The following is a 24,416-nucleotide window of genomic DNA, read 5'->3' as shown; positions in this document are numbered from 1 at the left end:
CCAGGCTTTTGGCCAACTTTTTTTCCACGCTCCCTACCTGCCTACTGTCTTAAGTTTCACGATCAAGTCAGAAACCAACGCAGTCCAGTTGCTGTTGCACCTCTTCCCCGCTTAACTCGAGGCTCTTAACTCCAAGGACTGCTGTTTTTTCCTTTTTCTTCCAGTTGGAGCAAGCGCACAGACTCTGCTTCTATTCTGCTCTGCAAACACTTTTACAGTAAATGCACTCCAGCCTGCGGGGGACAACTCGGCAGCAAGTTGAAGGAGCGACTAAAAACTGTTGTACTTTTTGGGGAACGACTTTTCCCCCTGTTTCTTGGATTGTGGAAGCTGAGGGGGAACTCTAACATTCTTTGCCCGGTTTTACACTCGGGCTGTCGGACGTGTGCAGGGGGAATGTCGCTCCTCTGCAGCCCAACTTCAGCAGCTGTGCTTTCACCTATTAGCCCCGATGTCTTTCCCAAAGGAGTGCGGGAGTTAAACATCTGACAAAGGGCGCGCCGGGGGGTTACTCAACTGACCTGTACTTGGTTTTAGTTTCATAGGAACTTCATTAAATCAATTACCCAGTGAGCACATCAGGATTTTTGTATTTTTAATGACAAAAAATATGTTTTTTTGTCTTCATATGTTTTCCATAGAGCAATCACCTAAAGGCACAGTTGTGTCTACGTGGATTCTACAATTAAATATAATCATGACCTGCATGTGTGTTGTAAGGAAAAGTGGTTTGTTCTGGCTCTGACATTTAGACTGTTGTTTTTCACCTTCAATCTCAAGTTAAGTGACACGAAAATAGAATAGCTGCAGTCACAATTACACCTCTGTGAGACCTTATTTTAAAGAGTTTAGCTTCTTTTTTTCATTAAAAAAACCCACACATTACAATATTTCATATAATATATTTTTCTACCCTTCAAAAAATGTGTATTTACTAACCATCTTTGGAATTAATTAAGTTTTAAATGTAAAAAATGAGTGGAAAAGACAAAAAAAGAGTAAAAAATAATCTAAAAGAAGAGAAAAAAACCTCACTGATCAAAGAAAAATTGAAGATAAATCATCTTGAAAACTGTAATAACAGGTGGCTGGCCTTTACACATTCGCAGGAGCACTAATAATTTTTTTTTAAATTGGTGTTTCTGATCAAATAAATTAAATATATGAAATATTTAATTTTTGAACTTGAATTATATGAAGTAGATTTATGACAATGAAATAAATGCAGTCAGTCAATTAACTGCGGCTAATATTTCATCATCAACCATTGTTTATGCAGGGAAAAGTGACTGAGCATGAGGCTCTTTTACAGCAATGCCCTGAATTCACATTCATACAGCCAAGAAGGGTACATAATGTATGATAACAACCACTATCAAATCATGACAAAAATCCATAAAAATAAATAAATGGCAGTGATGACTATCAAAAATGATAAACAGCAATAAAAAATTGTAAAAATGAATTTTAAGTAGAAAAGAAGAAAATGTTCCAATGAACTGACAATCTGACGACAGTAAAACCATGATTTAATATTCTAACCAAATCAAAGGACGGGGGTTTACTTCACTGATTTTCTATGTTGTCACGCGTACCACGGCTACTTTACAGTCTTGCACTGCTATTCATGAAAGCATGATACATCACTCAGAAACTGACATAATATCTGGTGGCTCAGTAACATCTGTGGGGGTAGAGACTTGGTGCCGGTCCAAAAGCCCCATCCCAGGACTGGGAGCCACTCCAAGGCAGTAGGTGAGGAGAGCAAGGTCGTCCACGGACAACCGCATGAGCCAGGGCCCTGCTACCTGGCCCTTATATAGCCCACCGGCCGGAAAGTAGAAACTAAAGTGCAGATAAGCACGAGCATGCTGCCCCAGTAGTCTCTTATTGAATGACAGGGCTTTTCCTAAAAGCCTCTAAATGCAGGATGTAGGCTTCAGTGTACTTGGAAACTGACAGGGTGGAGGGAAATGGTGAACTATATACTCTAGGAAAGAGAAGCAGATGGACTTTTAAGTGTAGGGTATTTTGATTTGTGCCCAGGGACGATTCAAGAGTGGACTAAAAGAAGCAGCTTTATCTCTGGCACATGAGAACATCCGACATGACTCTAACTCTGTTTTGATTTTAAAATAAGCATTTTGTACTCTTAGGGGCTGTTTTTTGAGTGAAAATTGGTTTGATATGAGCACCGAGAGCACTGCATTACGCTGCATAATAGAGTCCACTTTTGACATGCTGACACTTACGAACTAACATAGGAGAAAAATACTAGATTGTTTTTAAAATAGGCATATTGTACTGTTTAGGGCTGTTTTTAAGTGAAAATTGGTCTGATGCGAGAACCAAAAGCACTGCATTGCGCTCCCTTAATAGAGTCCACTTTTGACATGCTGACACACAAACTAACATAGAAAAATACCAGATTGAAGCCTCTGGAGATTTTTTTAAGGGATTACTTTTCACCACCACGTTCTCCCCTAATCAAATTCAAATCCATGTATCTCCCTTCAATTCCAACCAAACATATCGGAAGGAAAAAAAACCCTATCTATGATTGATCAACATGATTTCAAAAGCATAGTGCCAGTCCACTATTTTAATCCACCCCCATTCCTTTGCTTCTTCTCTCTTACCATCACTTCTCCATTGTGGGCCAAAGATTGGTATCAGTACCAGATTTGTGCAGAAGTATCACGCCTGCAACATCAGATGGCGGGCCCTGAATGCATCTGGTTTTATTGGAGAAAAGGTCAGCATTTAGAGTGGGGGGAAATCATTCTGTCGCAGCGGGGGAGAAGAGAGCGGGGCCATCTTTGGAGAGGAGAAAAGGAAGAAGGTCCAGGTAAGGAGAGAGGGAGCATGAGGAGACAAGAATCAGTCTTGGCAATAAAAAAAGGGCCATTTGTACCAAAATCAGATAAGGTTTTGACCCCCGCTCTGCTTTTACGAGCTATCTTCACAAGTTGTGTTCATCATGGGCAAACTGGTGAAGTTGGTTACCAATCACCCTGAGCTTCCAGTCTCTCCGTTGGAGCTCTAATCCAATGTGATAAGCCAGTGCACAAGCAGTAAAGTATCCAGTGTGGAGGCACCACTGCCTCCTCAACCACGCAGAGCCAAGACCTCCCTCTGACTTCATGGAGGTGTCTGCGTGGATGCCAAACATCACAAGGCTCACGCCCATTCTCTTTAACACACTTGGGCTTGGAAATGACAGATATGGCTCTGGATGGGCAGAAGAAAATGTGATGTCTTGATGTTTCCAACTGACCAGGGATAAGCCAGAGAGGATATATGGCTGGATAGGCAATGAGATTGAGATATGGGGGTCTCAATCTGACCGATGGCTTCAAAGGAGATGTGGCGTTGGTCCGCTGAGGCCCCAGATGAGGCTTAAGACATAAATGATTGAATGCCAAGATGACCTATGGTATTAATGGTGTCCAGGAAACAGCTCTCCATGTTTTTCCATTTCTTGCCTCGCTTTGTACCGCGAATGGCCCCCCAAATTCTGTTGAATCAAAGAAATCACGACCCTGCAACCTCATCTAAGGACATGAGCGGCTAACTTATTAGCCTGAGCTCTTTGACTTGCTGTGAAGATACTGATGACAGCCATAATGTGTCTGGTTGTCCCACAGGACACTTAGCTCTGGACTGTCCCAATCACAAGACTAATTGTATAATTAGGCCAGCTCCGTTGGGGACGGCCACCTTTTAGCCCTTCCCAGACACTTGCCGTGGTAAATGACAGTATATCTCACAAACTATCAAAGCTTATCCATCTTAGTCACACTAAACCTTGAGAGATGATGATATTTTGCTAACATGACTGATAGTTCGCCCAAAAATTCAAAAATATTGGGTGAAACTCTAAAAGGGCTACAGAATTATAAACATTTTATTTTGTTTGAGTCTGCACTGTAAAAGCTGACAAGTTGATCTTACTTCAAATAATCTTGGAAACCGTTTGCCTTGAAAAAGGAAAGTAAATATAAATCTTAATTGCCATTTAATGTCTATCTAAGTGTTAAGTTTACATGAAATCTGGCTGCATTTATCTAATTTTGTAAAGTGTCTGCAACTTAAAAAAGACAAGTGAAATTACCTTGTTCTCTCCAAGTGTTAGCAACTTCTTTAAACCAAGTTAGTCTGACTGAACTTGATCATGACAGAGAGGATTTTGCCAGTGAGTTCTGTTCTCTTAATATGTTTTAGAATATACAAATATGACTGACTACTTGACAACCAGCAGTGTACAGATATATAATACAGTAGCTGTAAAACCAAGACTGATTTCATCAAACTTGTCATTTCAAGTTGCAACTTCACAAAATTTAGTAAATTCTAATACATTTTAATTAAACTTAACAATTAGATATAAACTGAACATAAATTAGGACTAAAAGTTATAATCACTGACATTTTTCAAAGCAATCGATTTGTAAATCAACTTGTCAGATTTTACAGTGTGTTTTTACGTTTTATAGCAGTGGTTTGGATATAAACTCTGGATTGTGAGGCAGCAGATTATGCATTCATCAGTTCAGTGGGAGGCTGCAGAGTGCTGCTTTTCTATCAGAATTGGTCCAGAGGAGATATGCACCGGGCCCCTCCCCTGCACAGACACGAAGAGTCCTTATTTCCCTACTACAGCCCCTCCTTAGATTTTCAGCATCACCATGCACATCATTATCGTTGTCAAAAGTTGTGCGCCAAGTATGAACTCTCGGTGATGGGGAGGCGCTGCCCCCGGGGGGGAGCCAGGAGGAGGAGAAAGGGAGGAGGAGGAGGGGGTTGACGCGCAGGTGTTTCAATTCTGACCGTCCGTGGCGAGGTTAGGACACCTCTCCATCCAGGAGGGCCCCATAGGTGCCCTCATTACGCAGGCCCCTGTAGCACGGAGCCGCGTGCGCATGGAGAGGAGAGGTGCGACTCCTTACGCTCAGAGTCTACCTCTCCCACCTGGCCTCTGTCTGTCTGTCACAGCTCCTATAGAGAGGACTCCCAATATGAATTATAATAAGCATAATAACAACCTTGCGGTCGCGGGAGAACTGAAAGTGTATTGGTAATGGCGCATTATTAGAGCCAGTTAGGCACGCATCAATTTCACAACGAGATGTCATATAAACTGAGAGCGATAAACTGAGTCATCACTTCAAAAGTTCACGTGCTGGTCTTAAATTCTCCATATATGCTCATTTACGCGCAATACTGTCGATGTCCTCGTCATATTTTATGACGCATGCAACGAATGAAGTTTCTCCAAACTTCCCCGCTGCACACTGTGACCGAGATTCAAAGGGCAAGTGGTGCTTCATTAACCGTATCCCCATTTACTTTAGATCCCCCCTGAGTCTCAGAGAGAGCGGATTAATGTCAATTACCTGTCATTTTGCAACACCTACAATATGTTATGCCGGCTTCACGGAGCCATGTCGCCTGTTTTTCTGTAGGAACACTTTTAAAATAGAAATTTGCGACCATTTCAACGAGAAAATAATACAACTTTGCACGCACGTTTTCATTTTTATTTCTTACATTTTAGGAATTTTTTTTGAGCTACAGCTGAAATTTTTTACCCGAGATGTTGCAGAAGTTGCACTGTTTATGAGGGGGTTTGAGGGATGATTAAAACAGAGAATCGAATGTTATCTTGCATTTTGTTTTTTAATCTGCTTAAACCATTTAAACAAACGACTAATTAGGCACACTTTAAATGAGCAATTGTTTCCTAAATCCCAATTAACAGGCTGCTTGGATTACAAGTTTTAACCGTTTAAGAAAATGACACGAGTTGTGATTATTTCTTTCAATAATTCTCCTCTGACACAAACTAATAACTGTCACCAGCTCAGTAGACGTTATTTCCCCTTTAAAGCCCCTGAAAGAATGAAGTGCTATGCGTGATGACCGCACTAAACAAAAAGCCAGAGTACTGCACAAAGAAAACACCATCCAGCTCGAGGACCAATGAGGGGTTTCTTTCACTTTTCAATCACTCCTAGTCGTGCCCGGGATTAAGAGAGGGCTCTTGACTCCCTTTCACACAAAACCAAGAGTGCTTGTCAGCAACTTGAAGGGGAAAAAAGGAAAAGAATAATACGTGAGTCCAGGGTTATCGTGTTTAATTGGATTAGATGGTGTCATGTTGAAGTCCGGAGCATGACAAACAAGAGATAGACGGCGAGACGTCTGGGAGACATATAAACACACCCTTATCCCGCATGGAAAATATTTAATAAAAACTCTTTTGTTTGCGTTTTTATTTAGAAAGAAAATACTTATGAATGCCCAAAAATCCTTGATTGAAATGTTTTAGTGTCCCTACATACAAAAAGGAGAAGTAAAACACGCTGAGACTGAGAGCTGTGGCACTGGAGAGGTTTATATTGTCGGGATTGTGTTGTTGGCTGTGTGCTGCGCTCATCTGTGCGTCAAGCGGCGGCAGCAATAACAAGGTGCGCGCAGCTGTGTGTGCAGGTGCGCGGCCTCCACCTGCTCAACGAGCGAGAGAGAGAGCGTGCGTTTGAGAGAGAGAGAGAGAGAGAGAAAGAGAGGCGGGTGCTGATCAAGTGCCTGGTTTTCGATTGTGCACAGAAATGGGGGGTTATGACCAACTGTATATGAATTAAATGCGCAAAAGAAAGTTGGCAACACTTCCAAGGGGGAAAATCGCCTACAATATAGGGGAAAAGCTATAGAGGAGCAGCATGAATTAATAATAAATTATAAATATTTGGTTATAAACTTTATGCTCTGAAGCCTGAAGTCGGCGCACAGTTATTTACCAATAAAGCACTCCATAAAAAGTTCTGAATCCCAACAAAGTCATTATTTTGCTCAAAAACATCATTTTAAAATCGAAAAATAATGTGAGTTTAAAGTCAAAATGAACGCTTTTAAAGCGGATGCGTGGATGTCGACACCATCCAGGTAAAAGAACAAAGACAGCAGAGGATCAGACGCGCATCAGTGCGCACAGGCACTGCATATTTGCCTAAAAAGTTCCCCAGCTGAATATTTCTGCCTTTGCGAGAATTTGTTCCCAAGAATGTTTAATCACATTTTCAATAGGAGAAAAATATGGAGCCCATCAGTCATTTGGCACCGGTTAAACATTTTACTGCCTAATTAGCTGCTCGAGGCAGGTGTGAGATCTGATCTCCGCTCATGTCTGTATGGCCACAGACCTTCGCAGACATGTTCATTTTACGAGCTGCTGTTACTTTTTTCCCTCCCTTAAACTGTCTCTGTCGGTCGCGTAAACTTTCTATTGGTCTGTCTTGTCTGGTGATTGCAGAGACAACAAACAAACAAACAAGGCTCCAGAGCAAGTCAAGGTAGGTGCGGTTCTGTTCATTAAAGTGCGTAAATTGCGACAGAACGATGCGTTAAATTACCTTTAAACATGTTTCCGTCACATTTAAGAAGAAAAAAACGCACCCTGACATATGACAGGTTGTTTTCTGTACTTTAAAATGCAAACGTGCTGTTGTAATATACAGGAAATGAAGTAAACTAGACATAAAATAATAAACTCGCGCCTTTTTGAAGAACAGAGAGGAAACTTGAGAGTCACATCTGACGACAGATGGACATTTGAGTTAAAAAAACACAACGAAAAAGTTGCAGAGACTTTTGTCGCTCTGTAACGAGTCTCATTACCATGCCACCCCTCCTCCTCCCCCTACTCCTCCTCCTCCTCCTCCTCCCCGAAACCCTTCCTCACTCCTGGCAACAGCAGACAAAGCGGGCGGATTTTAGTGGTCTCCGCCGGGGCCGGTCAGCCTTTGATCTGAGCCCGTTAAGGAGAAGGAGTCTGGGGGGAGTCAGGCCAAGAGGAGGAAGGTAAAGTCACCTACAAAAATTTTTTACCTGCATTTTAAAAAATAACCTATTCATATGAATAGAACTGACTATTTTTGTGGGACAACATCCTAATTTACATGAAAGAAAACACCTCTAAAGGGTAAGATGTTGCCTAAAGTAATTCAGTTTTGTTATTTTTCTTTTCTAACTGCAGATATTAACCCGGAAGGCCCCGGGCAGCCTGGACTTAAAAAGGAACGGACCTCCAGGAACTACAAGAAGGCCTTCAAAAGTGGAGGCCTGGAAACGTTTGGTGGGTTAAATTAAACAGAGACAGACGCATCCCCGCCCATCATCTTTCTGATGTTGCAGGTGGGCTGCAGCCATAAAGAATATTTATGCTATTTAACTACCTAAGGTTGTTGGGAATTATATTTTTGACTAATTGTGACTTGCAGTGCCAAAAAAATCCACCTATGTGACAGAAATGTGTAGATTTTTTACAATTTTGCTTAAAAATTTCACATATCTTTAAACAATGTCTACTGGAGGTGTTTATGGGAGTGATATATTTTTCTTCTCTCTCTCTTTTTTTTTTTTTTTTAAAGATTTAGGTCACAATATGAATGTGGGGGAAAAACACTTTTAACATCTCTGATCCTGATTCGTGCCACGCCGCTCCGTCCCCTCGGCCTGCCTCACTGACGGGGACACTCAGACAAAAGGGGTCTCCTCAAATGAAGTTAGTAATGGTCCACATGTGCCAGATCAGTCAGGCAGCACAGACAGACAGGCCGCGCTGAATTTCATATCATGCAAACACACTGGAGAAGACAAAAGGAGAAAAGGAGGCTGGACATGCGCGTGTCATCAGCCGGGAAATAAGACAGCTGATTTTTTTTTTTTGTTGTTGTTGTTTCCGGGGGAAATATTTCACAAATATCCCTCTGAAATGCGTTTACATTCAGAGTAAAATAGCAGATAATGTTGGCATATTGCAGCAGCGTGTCATTGTAGTGCAGGATATAATAGAAAATGACCTAAAAGAATATAAACAAAAGTAAAGGTTAAACATTTTATTAGCAGATCTTGCTTATTTTTTTTATTTTATTCTTAAATTACATTTTCTAAGGTGCAATCAATTTTCTTGCATTTGTGTTTCCAAATTCTACAACATAAGACTGCTTATCTCAAAAGAAAGAAAAGAAAGAACCAATTTATTTTTAATTTAAAGCCTTTTTTATTATTATTTTTGAAAGCAATAATTGATAATTAAAAGCACATTTTGTTGTGTGCCTCAAGGCTATGATTTCTTGAAAATTAACTGCAATACTTTTCCTCCACTTTCTCAGAGGATGGCCTTATGGAGCCACTCTGGAAAAATGTTCTAATTTATTTAAACAATATTCCTAAATATTGAAACAGAGTTAATTAGCTTAAACTAAATGTTTTATGTTGATCAGCCCTGCGCACGTTTCTATTTCAAGCCATTTTTGCTAATAGCTTAACACTTCTCAAACTGTGCTGCAGCTACAATAACGAGGTATTTTATTGCTTTAGAATAATCTTTTGCTGCAATTACTTTGTCATATATTGTCATTAGAAGTCTATTAAAACATCAAGTCATTATTTGGGCATCCCCGGGCGGGGAATTAGAATAAAACCATCCTTGCCACACGGGTCCCATTTAGATTAATGGAAAAATATGTAAAACATTTCGTTTTAATTTTCCTCTGACAGTGTTTTGCATACATGCATTTTCTCCGCCTGCGCTGTCCCTCATAATTTATGAAAGCAATCTCGACCAACACATTACCGAGCTCTGAAATACTGCTCGCAGCCTAATTGATTCCCGTCACAATTTTGTGAGGTTATAATCGTGTTAATTGTAATTTACTCTCTCAGGGAATAGCAGAGAGATGTATTTAAATAAAAGCGCCGAGCGGACTGAGAAGATTATATCAGTTCCACGCATAATAGAAATGTCATGTAGAATTACACAGCGGAGCCAGACAGGGATGCATTCCTCTAATCTACAAAGATGTCACTGAAATCTTTGGCTTTTTTTTTCATTCCCAAATGTTTTTGAATTAAAAAGTCGTCCAATAAAAGCTGCGCAAAAATGAGCTCTAACAAGACCAAAGGACAACTTGTTTCACCTTTAATCAGAGAGGGGGGGCTCAGAAAGTGAGTGGAAATATCACATAACGATTATATGGAGGAAAAAAATGATATGAGGTAAAGAGGATGTTGTGTTTTGCAGGAATCTAAACTGGCCAAATTATTTCCTGAGTTTTTGCTTCGTCCCTGCATGATGCCCTGTGCTGCTTCCTCTGCTTAGAGATCTTCCTTCCTGTCTGTGGGGACACCTGTTGGTGCAGAGCAGTCTGGGAAAGCCAAGTTGTCCCCACACTGGCCTCCTTCGCCACTAAAGTCACCTGGTGAGCCTCTGTTCAACTCTGAGTGCTGCACATGTGTCTAAGAATGACTTCCTGCAGCCTATTCAGCACTTCTGACTCAACAGGGACAGTCAGAGTTTTACTAAACATTTCGAGGGAAAAAAACGTTCAAATTAATCTTAAATGTTTGAATTCATTACACTGCATAAAGAAACAATTCCTTTTAGCTTTGATAAAGTTGGTGTCCAATTTGCCTTAGGTTTCAATAGTTGACTAAATTTCAGAAAACAAGTTGAATCATTACAAAATTTCCTAGAGTTGTCCTCTCAAATTCAATCAACCTTAAAATTGTAAGAGACATTTTGTTTTTAAGTTAAAACACTTTGCTTCCTTCTACAGTGCAATCTTAAGAAAATGTCTGTTCATACTCTTTATTTTGAGATTAAGTCTCAAATATGAAATCAAACTATGATGTGATATCTGTCAAACAGCTCTTTGTATTTATTTCAGGGTTTTGGATTAACATTTGGGGTGACATAAATCAAAACAGGGATTTTGGGGGGTCCTCCATAAGAACATTTTTTAACATCAAACACAATTTCCTGCATTCTGGTGACTTTTTTTAATGCACCGATTTGTGTCTTTTCTGCATCAATTTGTGATGAAAATGTCTGCGATAAATGCTCATGTTCTAAATATTGAGGGGGGACATGTCCCTTGCATCACCCCCAAAATTTACACACAGGGGAGGGACTTTGCCTCTCAGTACAACATATATCTTTTCACTGTAAAAAAAAATAAAAAAATGCTTTAACTTAAAAAAAGTTAGTGTCCAGGCTGCCTTAAAATTTTAAGTTGACTGAATTTGAGAATACAAGTTGAAGTAATGTTGTTATAATTCAACTTTTTTTCTCAAATCCAGCCAACTTCAAAATTTAAGGCAGCTGGGCTCTAACACTTTAAAGTTAAAACTAATTGTCTATTTTTACAGAGGAGAAACTCACAGAGAATTGGCTGATGTTTGGAGTCAAGTCTGTGGTCATTTTTGTTATTTTTTGCAACTCTATAATTACACAAATAAGTCATCAGTTGTTTAAAGGATACACTGTAAAAAGAGACTATTTGTTTTAACCTTATTGTTAGTTTTTTTGGGATGCCATATAATTTTGAGTTGAATGAATTTAAGAAGACAAATTAAATCATTATAAAATGTCCTCAATTTGTCTTCTCAAATTCAGCTGGCACACTTTTTTTCCAAATTAAAATAAATGCTTTCCTATTAAAGAGTATGTAATTTGTAGAATATTAGTACAAAAATAAAAAAGTCAAAATCAAAGATAAATTCATATCAATAGACAAGACTAAGGTGTAGATGTGTCGTCTCTGTTATTCCAATTAAAAGTCTTAGAACTACACGTTATACTGCAATTAAATTCAACAAATAAGGAGGACGAGACGAATGATGTTTCAGTGTGAGGAAATCAGTTCTCTCTCTACCTGAGAATGAATTTCAGAGTTTATTTTCCCTCAACATTATACAGCTTTTGGCTTTAAAATTATGTTTTTTCTTTTTGCTTTCTTGTACAAGTAGGTCCTAATATAAGAGCTTTGGCTCCCGTAAACTGATTTGAATAATTAAAAGTCAAATTTGGTGGCACTCAAATTCATACAGGTATCAAAGTCATTTTTCATGCTGCAACTTTTTCTGCATTAATTTCAGATTTGAAATAAGACATAGCTGCAACAAATAATGAATGAAACAAAGTTTAGAGAGTCACAATAAAGTGTTTATAAGTTTTAGCCCATTTTAATGACAACACCCCAAAACAAGACACATTATGTTCAAAGCAATCAGGCTACTCACAATCTACAAATTCTGACATGCAGAAGCATCATCTCTCTGGAAAATATATATGCAATCTACGACGTCCAGCTTCGAGATGCGGCGGCAGAGCCTCTTAAAAAAAAAAAAAAGGCTCTGCCCAAACAATGTTTGTGGATTTATTTAATGAAAGTCACACATAATCGCAGTTTTGTCCACCAACCTCTGGGTATAATGGTAGATTGGGTGAAAACAAACAAACAAGCTGAATGTGAATTCCCGACAGGAGAAAAAAGTGAGCCAGGGGTGAGGGAAATATGTGGCCAAATGCCAAAGAGACAGCTTACTGTTGGGGTCTTTGGCTGGGCGCAGGAGTGGTTTCGATCTTTTTTGTCTGGCCTGGCCTGGCACCGACCACAGTCCTGCCCCAGACACAATAGATCATACAGTACTAGAGAGAGAGAGGGAGAGATGAGTGGATGAGGTGGGGTAGGGGAGGTATGGTGCCTTTCATTACCATGGTCACCAATGGCACTATTAACCATTCAACACCCCCCCAATTATCCTCCCATCCACAGTCAGAGAGACAAAGCCTCGGTCCTGGTCTGCTGGAGCAACATGGCCACTAATCTGTCTCACTCTAACATCACACCCACTTCACTGTCTCTGGAAGTCAGACGTGCACAGGCGCTCCACAGAGGCCCATTGTACTTTTATTTGTGACAGCAAAACAACGACTTTACTGAACTTGTTTAGGAGTTCTTTTTTTTTCTTCTTTTTTTTTTTTAAGAAAAGCGACCGTTTAGAAATCAATTTTGAAGATGAAAACAGGTGAAGTTAATCCGCAGAAGTTTAACTCTGTGTTAAATGAGAGATCTGGTACAGAAAACGGTCGCAGCATGCACATGTATGCAGTGTTTATTTTTCGTACAGGTCATGGTGTGTCTGACGCCACACGCCTTCCCCATCAAGACCACAGGCTCACAGCTGCCACAGGGCGAGCGGCATGTCTTTACTAAGGCGACTGACACAAAAAAGCTAAATCGTGAATTTACGCACTTCCATCTGTGTGCTTTTTTTTTTTTTTTTTTAAAGCAAACAAGACTTTGATGTTTGTTAGTCGGGCCCTGGGCAGGGGGCTGAGGCCTGACTGGAAGACTAGGGGCCTAATGAATAGATCCACAACAGTGGCTTGTTGTGTTTGTTTACCCTTTCGCCCAGCTGCCTGGACCGAGGAGATGGGAGAGCATTCATCATGACCTGGGAGAGATGGGAGGCATGGCGCACACACACAGGAGAGTGACATGATGGCGCACACACTGCGGAGTGTGCCAAGAAAAGTGGCCACACAGGGCAAAAATCGTCGGTTTCAAGGGGCAGATACCCGCTGCTCGTGCTCGCTTTGTGCAGATTTAATTCACTGCAACAACAGTCAAAACATTTAAAAAATTATTTAAAATTTTAATTAAAACCACAATTTCAACCACCCACTTATGTCATGACTTTGAAGCTTCTGAAGTGCTACTTTTTGTCAAGAAACCCCCAACAGTTCCTTTATCCTTTGACCTCTCCCACCAGAGTTTGGTTGTGAGGTTCCTCCTGTTTCTTCCCCAGTTGTGTTATTTTTCTGGCACCACAACGGAGAGCGCAATGATGTTCTGTGCCTGCTTCACCGAGGGCATGTCGATCATGCTGCCGCGGAAGGTGAACGCACCCTGAACAGGTTTACAACACAGGTGAGAGCAGAAAGAGAAACATTAGACCGGACAGTAAAATGTACTCTCTCAGATGAAGGATGGGGCTTACAGATGCAGGAAGTGGATTACTGTGTTAAAAACACAACATCAGGGATGCAACTAATGATTATTTTTATTTTCAATTATTTCCTTGATTAATTGATTAGTTGGTTAGTTCATAAAATGTCAGAAAATGATGAAAAATATTGATGAGCATTTTCCAAAGCCCAAGATGCCGTCCACAACCCAAAGATATTCACTTTAGTGTTACAGAGGAGTAAAGAGGAAATATTCAAATTTAAGAAGACTGGACCTAAATATTTTAACTTAAAAAAAAAAAAATTCTCAAACCAGTTAACTGATCAGCAGTTAGTTGGTTGACAAGTAACTGATTAATCGATGCAGCTCTACACAAAATAAGAGCCATCATACCGATACGTAAGTTGCCCGACAAATCAGCCGATATTGGCCTATCACAGATATCAGTATCTGTGTTTTCTAATATGCACCAACATGAAAACTGTTTTTTTTACACATCATAATGCAGAAAAGGTGCTTGGGATAATTCATATTCTTTAAATCCACAATGTAGTGTACTGTTTCAGTGCACTAACGTCATTTCTTAGAGTAATATGTACTGTTAAAATGTAATGTTTCCCTGCCTTGACTACAGGTCTTTTTCACTGGTATCTAATAAGCATTTTGTGAGGGACAACTGCAAAGAAATTTGTGTTTTTGTACGTAATGTATTATATTTGCCGATATCTCAAAATCAGATTTTTTTTCTCCCTAATATTGGTATCGTTATTGGCCTCAAACATCCAGTATTGGTCGGACTCTAGCCATGATACTACATATTTTGTTTGTATGTGGATGTAACATTAAACAAATGGTTTTTAGACTTTTTGCTTTGTTTTTAATCTGTGCTAATTAAAACCAAACTAAGCAATTAATTGCAGAAAACAGCATGCTGCAGAGGAAAATGTACCAAGCACTGTAAGTAGTGTAAGTAAAGCATTAAAAAACTGCCAAGAAAACTGCATGCAAATTTGTGAATTATAGGTTCTGTGGTATAAAATGCTTCTTTAAAAGATCTAACCACAAGTCAGAAAAATGCAGTCAATAGCTGGAGGTGAGAATTATGAAAAACAAGCACCTGTCGTGTTGCAAGACAAAGGGACTGACCCTGCTTGCTGTTCAAACCCTCGCTCACACACAGACTGATACACACACACACACACACACACACACACGGCGGCAGAGGGATGGGTAGGATATGAATCCCTCGGGCGATGCTTAGTAGGAGCAGCCCTGGCAGGGAGAGAGGTGTGGGCAGATTGTGTATTACCTCAGCAGATAGCCCACAGAGCTCAACACACAGGATCCAACCATGCACTAAATTAGGAACAATAATATTGTACACTTAATTGGCCCGACTCCCCCCACCCCTCATTCGTCTCCTATGTTCACCCAGGGGTGTACAGTATGTATTCTCTGGAACTACAGAGGTGTGTGAGAGGGCACACAAAAGGATCAGTGTGAGTCTCAGAGCAGAGAAAGACTCCTGTCATCTCAACACGCCGTCACAGATAGTGTGTCATGCTGGAGACGTACATTTCAAAAAGTTCAGAAAAAATCAAATCCCCTGGTTGATCAGACGTCCCTCCACTCGCCCTATAAAATTTTATTTTTGTGAATCCTCTTAGTGATTTGGAAAATATGTAGTTAAATTATATCTAGTGAATCTAGTGAACAGCTGGCCTTTTTTCTAGCTTTACTCCCGTTAGTAATTTAAGACCACAACACTAGCATGAAAGAGACATGAGAGTAGTTTTTTTAAACAGTGAAAGAGTGTTTTTAAGAAGATCTTACCTTTCCTTCCTTTTGGTGTTCATCAAAAGCAGAGATGAGCTCTTTGGCACACTGGACCCTCTCTTGACTTGGGGAGAACTCTTCCTGCACAGCCTGGATCTGCCCCGGGTGGATAACCTGCTTACCTGAACACACACACACACACACACACACACACACACACACACACACACACACACACACACACACACACACACACACACACACACACACACACACACACACACACACACACACACACACACACACAAGTGAAATATGCAAATATGCTAATGATAACAGCAGGCTAGTTGTGGCTTCAAATAAAATTAAATGTAAGAGCCATTTGTGCTAAAAAACAATGTTTTTACTTGTTGGCACAGAGCTATCAATAAAACAGTTGCGCTAATTACCCTCCCTGATTCTAACAACAAAAATAATCATTTTTTATTTATTCTATTTTATTTTTTTACACAAACTCTTGTGCAAACACCTGCACGAATGTAAAAAAAAAACAAAACAAGAATTGGACTGCAGCTGGCACTGTTCATGTGAGTGAGAAACCACAACACAGACACTCAATGGGACAGGACAACAGGATTTCGCTTGCAGGGGCGTAGGTTTTGTTTAAACACTGAGGGGCACATATGAAACGGGGAGTTTGGGGGTCCTCCTTCAGACAATTTTGAGCATCAAACACTTTAATGTCCTGCATTCTGGTGATATTTTATGCAGTAATTCGTGCATTTTCTGCATTAATAGATTGCATAAATTTCTTTAATTTTGTCTTAATTAAAGTCCTCTACCACTTTTATGTTTTTATTGAGGACGGGACAAATGCACAGGTTCTTAATATTGAAAGGGACATGTCCCCTGCGTCCTCCCTGCCCTATAAATCTACACCTCTGTGTGTTTGTGTTTATGTGTCAGTATGAAAGAGGTGAGTCAGCCAGCACAGGACCAGAGGACACTCTGCATCATGAAGGATATCAAGTGTCTCCTCTCTGCTTGCAGCCCTGCTGTCAAACAGAAACTTTGCTGAACGCTTAGTTAGACTTCATTATGTGACAGAGGTCGTCTAGAACAGAAGAGTGAGGCTGATAGGACAGTCTGACGAGCCTAAGGAGACACACACAGTCAAGTGAATCATTAAGAAAAAACACAGAATAAGTAGGGGTGGAAGGAAATTATTATGTACATGAGTATGGCAATGTTAACTTATGTAAGACTGCATCAATTCTCACAATCAATCAATTCATTTGTCACATGAAATCATAGAAATACTGCTCCACCGAAACAGAACAGAAAATCGAAAGCGTGTTGCAGGGACTATAATAAATGCAAATGCTAATTATCTGGATTAAAAAAGGACTTTTATGTTTTGATTTTACACACATGGTGCTTTGCTCTTTATAATATGGCAGTTTTCAAAAACAATTATTTAAAAAAAAAAATCGCAATATATCGCCTTGTTTTCAGATTTGCAATATATCGAATCCCCTGTTTTGTGATTCAATCGCCAAATTCTTGCCAATAAACAGCCCTAGTAATAAGACTAAGAATATTTCTGTAGACCAAGTATATTTAGAGCCATGCTCACACAGATAGGAAACTAATGAATCCTTCCTAAAAACATATATTTTATGACTGGACATGTATTCTTTGATTGTAATTTATTTTGCCTACGTACAATTTCTTTATATGTCCATTGTCGGTGGTTGTATACCTTTCAGAAATGACATTTTACATCCAACTCAAACACGAGCCTAACATGGAGTTAAGGCTGTGCCTGACACAATCCCCCCCCACCTCCCACTCCCTCTCACTTAAATGTGGGCTAACGCCACAGACATAATCCCGTGTACATTTGCAGATCAAACTTGTAGTGATAAGTTAAGGTTATGAAACGTCTGGTGAGAACGACGGCTCAGCGGCAGCCAGCAGGAACTCGACACTTTAGGGCTTAGCTCTGTCGCCGACAACAAATCCTTCAAGGTGGCCGAGCGGGCGGGCTGCACGGGCGAAAACATTTTTGCCCAGGAGAGGAGGAGAGGAAGAGAGGACAGGAGAGAAGAGGAAAAGGGGAGGAGAGAACCCGCTCCCTTCATCCAGCTCCGTTCACCCCAGTTAACCTCAGAAAAACACACACAGCACTCACACAATCAACACACTGTAGTTAAAGGCCAGAACAATTACTAATGAGGAAACACACTTCATTTCACTTGTAACTTATGATTAATAGACACCTTTGAGGGAATGTGCATGCTACAAAATATGACATTTGGCACCTCTGAGTGTGTCATTGTGAATTTATGAATCCATGTTTGTTTATTTGAAGCAGAGCGCCCGTATCTGCACATTTTCTGTTGGACTAACAGCCTGAGGACTCCCCAGAGCAGAGCTGGAGATGTCTATAAGTACGTCAGTGTGTGTGTGCATGTAATCTTGTGTATGTTTATTTGCCCGTGGCTGTGCATCACTGTGTCAGCAGTGCTTACTATCATTTTTCCACTTACTTGTAGTGCTGTTTATCAGTCTAGATTGTTGTGGTGTGATTTGCCGAGTGTTGGAGATATCAGCTGTAGAAATGTTTGGCTTCTCTTGATTGATAAAAAAAATAAAAAATAATAAAAAAAGGAACTAGAGGGCACTCGGCTTGTGGTCCTGAAAAAAATAAATAAATTGATTGGTTGACAATTTATACAATATGGTTTAAATAACAGCCAAAACAGGTCAGAATGACCCCAGAGGACAAAAGGTGTATAGTAATCGGGAGGATATAACAAGGGTTAAAAAAAATAATAATTTAAAACTCAACAGCAATGTCTCTTTCCAGAAATCATGACATGGTTACTCAAGATATCCACAGACCTCGTTGTGAACAGTTTCACATTTAGACTATTTTCTTTCTACTGATATAAACCTGCCAAAGGCATCAGCATCATCTACTCCGAGCTCACCTATCACCACTGAGCTAGCCAATGTTACAACTCTGCCAAGGAGGATGCCATTTATGTTTTCACAAGCATCACCTTCTCATCCATGAGTAGATGCACTTTTCCTTCTGCACCGTGACTCGGTTAGCAGGTGTAGTTCAGTAGAAAAGAAATAGTTCCTACATGAAACTGCTCACACGTTCTGTAGATTTTTCTGAATAAGCAGGTTATGATTTCTAAACAGAGATATTGTTGTTGAGTTTTTTTTCTTTTTTTGCTCTTTGAGCACCACAAGCTGAGTACCATCTAGTTTCATTACACTGGAAAGAAGGCCGACATCTCTGCAGCCGGTATCTCCAACACTTGGCAACAAGCTAGATTGATAAACAGCACCACAGGTAAGAGGAAAAATATGTTTGGTTATTTTGGGGTGAACAGTCCCTTTAAAAAACAGGATATTTATTTTGGATCTCATGTTCATTTTGAGAAAACAACCTCTCTCTCTCTGTGTGTGTGTGTGTGTGTGTGTGTGTGTGTGTGTGTGTGTGTGTGTGTGTGTGTGTTATGTGCATGGGATCGAGGCAAAAGGAGCCTGTATTCCCTCCTCTGCCACCTGTTTTACTTCTGGGCTGAAGACAGGAGCATGTTTCCACACTGAAATTGGCAGGCTTAAGATACTCAGAGAGGGAGACTGTGTGTGTGTGTGTCTCCGTGCGTGTGTGTGTACACGTCCGTGTAGGACAACAGGAGAATGACGGAGCGAAGAAACAGACAGGGTGACTCAGGTGCCCTCAGTCACAACCCATTGGTTCTCCTAAAATGCATCATTCATGCCCTCCAGCCAATCCCGGCCTGCCATGTGGTGCTGGCATTTCATTGGAGGATTGCTATTTAGCAAAGTGCTCTCAGGCGAATGATGGACAGGGTCCCGGGGATGGAAGTGAAATGCGGTCCCTGAAAGCAGGGTATTTTGTGGAACCGTTTTCTATTTCTGGGAGGCAAACACCTTTTAGAAGGAACATTGTGTCTCGCAACACCACATAGTATACATCACAAGGTGTTCATGACGCAATTAAATCCCAAAATGAGCGACCTTCCTACTTGAAGGATTTCATACTTATGTTTCTATTTGCTGAATTTCGCTCGTCCTCTGCACCAGTAAGAAGCGCCGGGTGTTTGTGTTTCACCACTGTGCTCTGTGCTCAGTGCTAATGGGTGCTGTATGCAGCTTAGGTACTGCCAAGGTCAATTACTGCACAGGTAGAGGCTTTTGGCTGCACCGTATTATTGCTTAAGCACACTCGGGCCAGTAATAGCTACTAACTAAGATTATACAGAGTGCCCATGGCTTGTAAGCCTCTAATCCAGTGCTTTGAATGGTTCTGTTCCATATCAAATCTGACCATTTATTTCATCAACCAGCTGCTTCAAACATTAGCTTTTACATCTTTAAACGCACATAAACGGCATCAAGCTTTCCTTCATGAATTACTGTTTGCTAAAAAAAATAAATAACTAATTCAAAGAAATTAAAACTACTAAATCTGCTTCTTAGAGCCAGGGGCGTACCACCACATTCTGGGCCCTATCAGTCTCGATATGGCCCCGCCAACCCCTCCGCTGATTCATGTCTCTCAAGCATCTTTTGAATCATTTATTTATTAATTTTTACAAAGTCGTTTGTTTCTTTCCTTTTTTACTTCTCCGGAACCCCAATTTCTCTTTCCTGGGAAAAGACATTGAAATGTATATTTTTGCTCCAGCAGCATGAGTTGTAACTTATTCAGGCAATTTGACTTAATCTATGACACTGATGACTTTGAAAAAAAGAAACCCCCAAAAAAACAACATTTTAAGGGCCCCCCTGGACCCTGGGTAATCAGTCCAGCCCCCCGCCCACCCACTACTACGCCCCTGATTAGAGCAACTCAAGCACATATTCATATTTAGTAAAAAAAAAAAAAAAAAAGTCTGTGCTGATAAGAAATTTATGTCAAGTTCAAGCCAAGGCAATTTCATTTATAAAGACCGTTATCACAGTTTGGCTCAGAGGGCTTTACAGCACACGACATCCCTCTGTCCTTAGACACTCATATCGACTAAGGAAAAAGGGGGGAAAAATAACTTATGTTCTCATATTATTTAAGACTGAACAACAGGTTCTGTACATTCTGCATAGTGTATAATAGTGGACTACATTAAGGTTATGTTTATATTTACCTTAATATATCATAGGGATGTGTGGTATTTGCTGATCTGCCAACATTTTCTAACTCATTTTGGCTGATTGCTGATACTGAAATATGCACATTTTTTTTTCACCTACATAATTGCAAACATCAAATCTCTCCTCCTCCCCTGTAAAACATGCCATAGTTTTTATGAGATGATGCTCTCCCTAAGACAATCCTAACATTAGACAAAACATGGGAAATCTGACCTATTTTCAACTGATTATTAATGTCGAATAATCAAATTGTCATCTTATCGCCTGTGATTTTGCAGAGATGTTCACGTTGGTCCGAAGCCAATATTTCATTTTAAGGCCGTTATCTGCTGATACTGATACCGAGCAGATATTATCGTGCATCCCTAATATATCATATTACTTGTTGGAATTCCCTATATGGGTACTTTGGATCTTCACATGAAGAAACTGCAACACGAGTCAAAGCTGAAATACTTTGCAGAATAAGTGGCCTAGCACCTTGGGTATGTTAAAATAATGATATTTATAATATATGCATACATTTAAGGAACCCAAGTGCTAAAAATGAATCAGGTTGGAGCAGTGTTTAAATACTTAGAACTGATAAAAGATAATGTTATCTTGTTCAGAAAAAAGGGTGTTATCCTAATCTTAACCGTACAACCAGGAAAACATCTGCACATGGATGTCGCAGAATATAAAAAAAAAAAACAACAACACAGAAATGCACACACACACACACACACACACACACACACACACACACACACACACACACACACACACACACACACACACACACACACACACACACACACACACACACACACACACACACAGCAGCAGCAGCAGCAGAGAATAGAGGTGGCAAATGAGGTCATCTGGAAAATAAGTTGCTGTATGAGACAGCAAGAAGCTCTCCGACAAGATGATTTGATGATATGAAGTGCAGGTAATGTGTCTCTCGGCCAGTGCAGCACACAGAGAGGGTGCTCACTATTATTCAGAGCCAAAAAAAAGTCAGCTTTCACACTGGAGAAAAATGGAGGAGGAAAAAAAAAGCACCTAATTGCTGACGCTGTGTTTCATTCACTAATCTCACACTCGAAGAAAAACGCGTAAATAAAACATCATATTTTGAGATTTGATTTTTTTTCCCTCTCACACTTTATATGGAGCCAGGCCACAGTGGGAAGTGTGTCACATTTTGAAATAATAAGTCTTCAAAGGATGAAAATACCAGAATAAATATATCTGTTGCAGCGAGAGAAGAATGACTGCAATATCCACTTTGGAACAGGCTGTCCTGCCTTCTGTGGTGTGTTACACATAGTCTGCGGGATACACACACAAACACACACACACACACACACACACACACACACACACACACACACACACACACACACACACACACACACACACACACACACACACACACACACACACACAGAGACAGAAAGCGTTGCCTGGCTACAGACACACAGAGCGCTGTTAAAGTAGGCGCTACCACTACTTTAACTCCCTTTAATCATACACAAGCACATTTGCACACGGGCAGGTACGCACCTGAATGCTCACACACAAACACACACACAGACACACACAAAACCATTCATGGTGGGAACAACAGAAATGTCAGAAAAGCATTTAACAGCATTGTTCACAATTCAGCAACACCTGAGGGCCTAAAAAAACAGACACACAAGCAGCCAGTTACAAAACCACAGACATCATGGTCATTTGGAGGTGAGACCTTCACGACAACAAACAATACGAATAAATTGTATAGAATGAAAAACCAGATGTTCTGCATCCTTCCACTGTGTTTTAAACCACATTTAAAAACAATTATCAGCTAACTCATACATCATATTCTCCCGTGGACTGCAGGAAGAGCAAGTCAGCAACAGAGTGAAGGAGGAATGAAAACTGAAATGTTGAATTGAACGCAGCTTGCAACAGGAAGTTGAGGGAAGTCCGTTATTGTGCCTCAGGGAGGGGTGAAGAATATATGGAATACAAATAAATGGAAACTATTGATGACGATGTGAAAACACAGATGTTTTCCTGAAGTGTTTTCAGAAAAAGACTCAATCAGTTGGTGTAAGGTGCATCAGGTTGTAAATGCTAAATATTGTATGTGCCTCTATGTGATCCAGCATATGAGGACATGCTTTCTTGGTATGCTGAGATTCTGAATGTTGTTTTAATTGTCTATAACTGTTATATGTTACATGGCTGCAACTCTGTTTAAATGTGCCGCTGACTGTCTTGGCCAGGAAACTTTGTAACGGTGATTTTTAGTCTGTATGACGCTTTTTCTTGTTACAAAATGTAAGTTATTAAAAAACATTTTTTTATTTAACTCATATTTAACCAGTTAAGTCCCGCTGAGATAAGCAATCTCTTTGTCAGGGGAGACATTGCCATGACAGCCGCACAAGAAAAAGTTACAAACAACGACAACCAAAATAAAATCGCGTCGTAAGACCTCCCTGATGAAGTCAGCGTTTCCATAACATGCTCTCAAATGTGGAACATAAGAGCAATCAAAATAAAATTGATGCAAGATTTTAAGATTTTTAACAATAGTGTTAAAGGTTGACTAAAGCAAAATCAGAGATGTGAGCATTTTTAACTATTTTATAATTTTTCATAGTTGAGTGTTGTAATTCTATGTAACCTTGATGTAAATATTTACATTTATGTCTTTTTTTTTTTTTTAACCACAGCTGTTATTAAATGCACGTAATTGTATGTAACCTTGATATTCTTTTCCTTTTTCTTTACTAAAAGCCTAACTAGGGACCAGAATTGGAAACTAGTAATCACTATAATCTGTATATGTGAAACATCAGTTGCTACAGTTTGTTTGTAACAACTTGTACAATGTTGATTTGCATTGTCTGCATCAAGTAAACTATATAAATTTATATATAAAAACATAAGAGAATATACAGTAACATCTTGATATCACAGACTTAAGCTACAGTCAGATCTCTGTTCAATCAAAGTGCAGATGTGTAAGGGGAGTTGGCTTTATAATTGAACAAATACCACTGACTGAGCCTACGAAAGGTCAAAGAAGGCCCACCAGCCCTAGAATAAAGTGCACAATGATGAGTGATGGCTTTACAATTTGTAATAAATCTCAGTGCACTATGAGATGTAGCATCTAACATGTGCAAAGCAATGTGCAGATGCATTCATGTACTACAAGAAACTGCAGAAACCAGAGGTATCTGGAGTGGGCAGACATGCTGAGGTCAGGACTTGAAGTGAGCTTAGCTAACGGGACAGTATCACCCGCCTTGTTGACTGCCGTTGGCGTATTTGCAAAAAAGATGATGGCAGTGGATGATATTTTTCTATTATGTCAAATGAATTCTGTGCAGGCTAAGAAGCAGAATGCAAGACCAACGTTGTTCTCTCATCACGGGGGACAATGAAAAACTTGTTTCGGATCATATCAAGGGCGACGCAGGGGACACATCACCCTCAATATTAAGACCATATGCATTAGTCCCCCACACTACAAACATAAAAGTAGCAGACTTCTTTTGACAAAATTAAGGACATTTACACCATACACTGATGCAGAATGGCACACATTTGTGCATAAATTCACCAGATTCACAG

At 40.0% G+C, this 24,416-nt stretch overlaps 1 protein-coding gene and 1 long non-coding RNA gene across 3 annotated transcripts in view; one reads left to right on the top strand and one right to left on the bottom strand.

The window, feature by feature from the left end:
• The first annotated feature begins 7,029 nt into the window (after nucleotides 1-7,029).
• On the top strand, nucleotides 7,030-11,522 carry LOC148188540 (uncharacterized). Its single transcript, XR_015777680.1, has 4 exons — nucleotides 7,030-7,352; nucleotides 7,754-7,860; nucleotides 8,036-8,134; nucleotides 8,430-11,522. It is a non-coding gene; the product is annotated as an uncharacterized LOC148188540 (long non-coding RNA).
• Nucleotides 11,523-11,985: 463 nt separating this feature from the next.
• Nucleotides 11,986-24,416, bottom strand: part of clybl (citrate lyase beta like) — a 150,871-nt gene continuing 138,440 nt past the window's right edge. For both annotated transcript variants that reach the window (XM_088083478.1, XM_088083480.1), the window contains 2 exons: nucleotides 15,651-15,775; nucleotides 11,986-13,757 (listed from right to left, as the gene is read on the bottom strand). In XM_088083478.1, coding sequence (XP_087939604.1) covers nucleotides 13,662-13,757; nucleotides 15,651-15,775 — 221 coding nt within the window. In that variant the 3' untranslated portion in view covers nucleotides 11,986-13,661. The remainder of the gene's footprint in view (nucleotides 13,758-15,650; nucleotides 15,776-24,416) is intronic.

The sequence above is a fragment of the Plectropomus leopardus genome, chromosome 10 (assembly GCF_026936395.1).
Source record: "Plectropomus leopardus strain MGB_pleo_1.0 chromosome 10, ASM2693639v1, whole genome shotgun sequence".
NCBI classification, from domain to species: domain Eukaryota; kingdom Metazoa; phylum Chordata; class Actinopteri; order Perciformes; family Serranidae; genus Plectropomus; species Plectropomus leopardus.
This window is presented reverse-complemented; position numbering and strand designations above follow the sequence as displayed.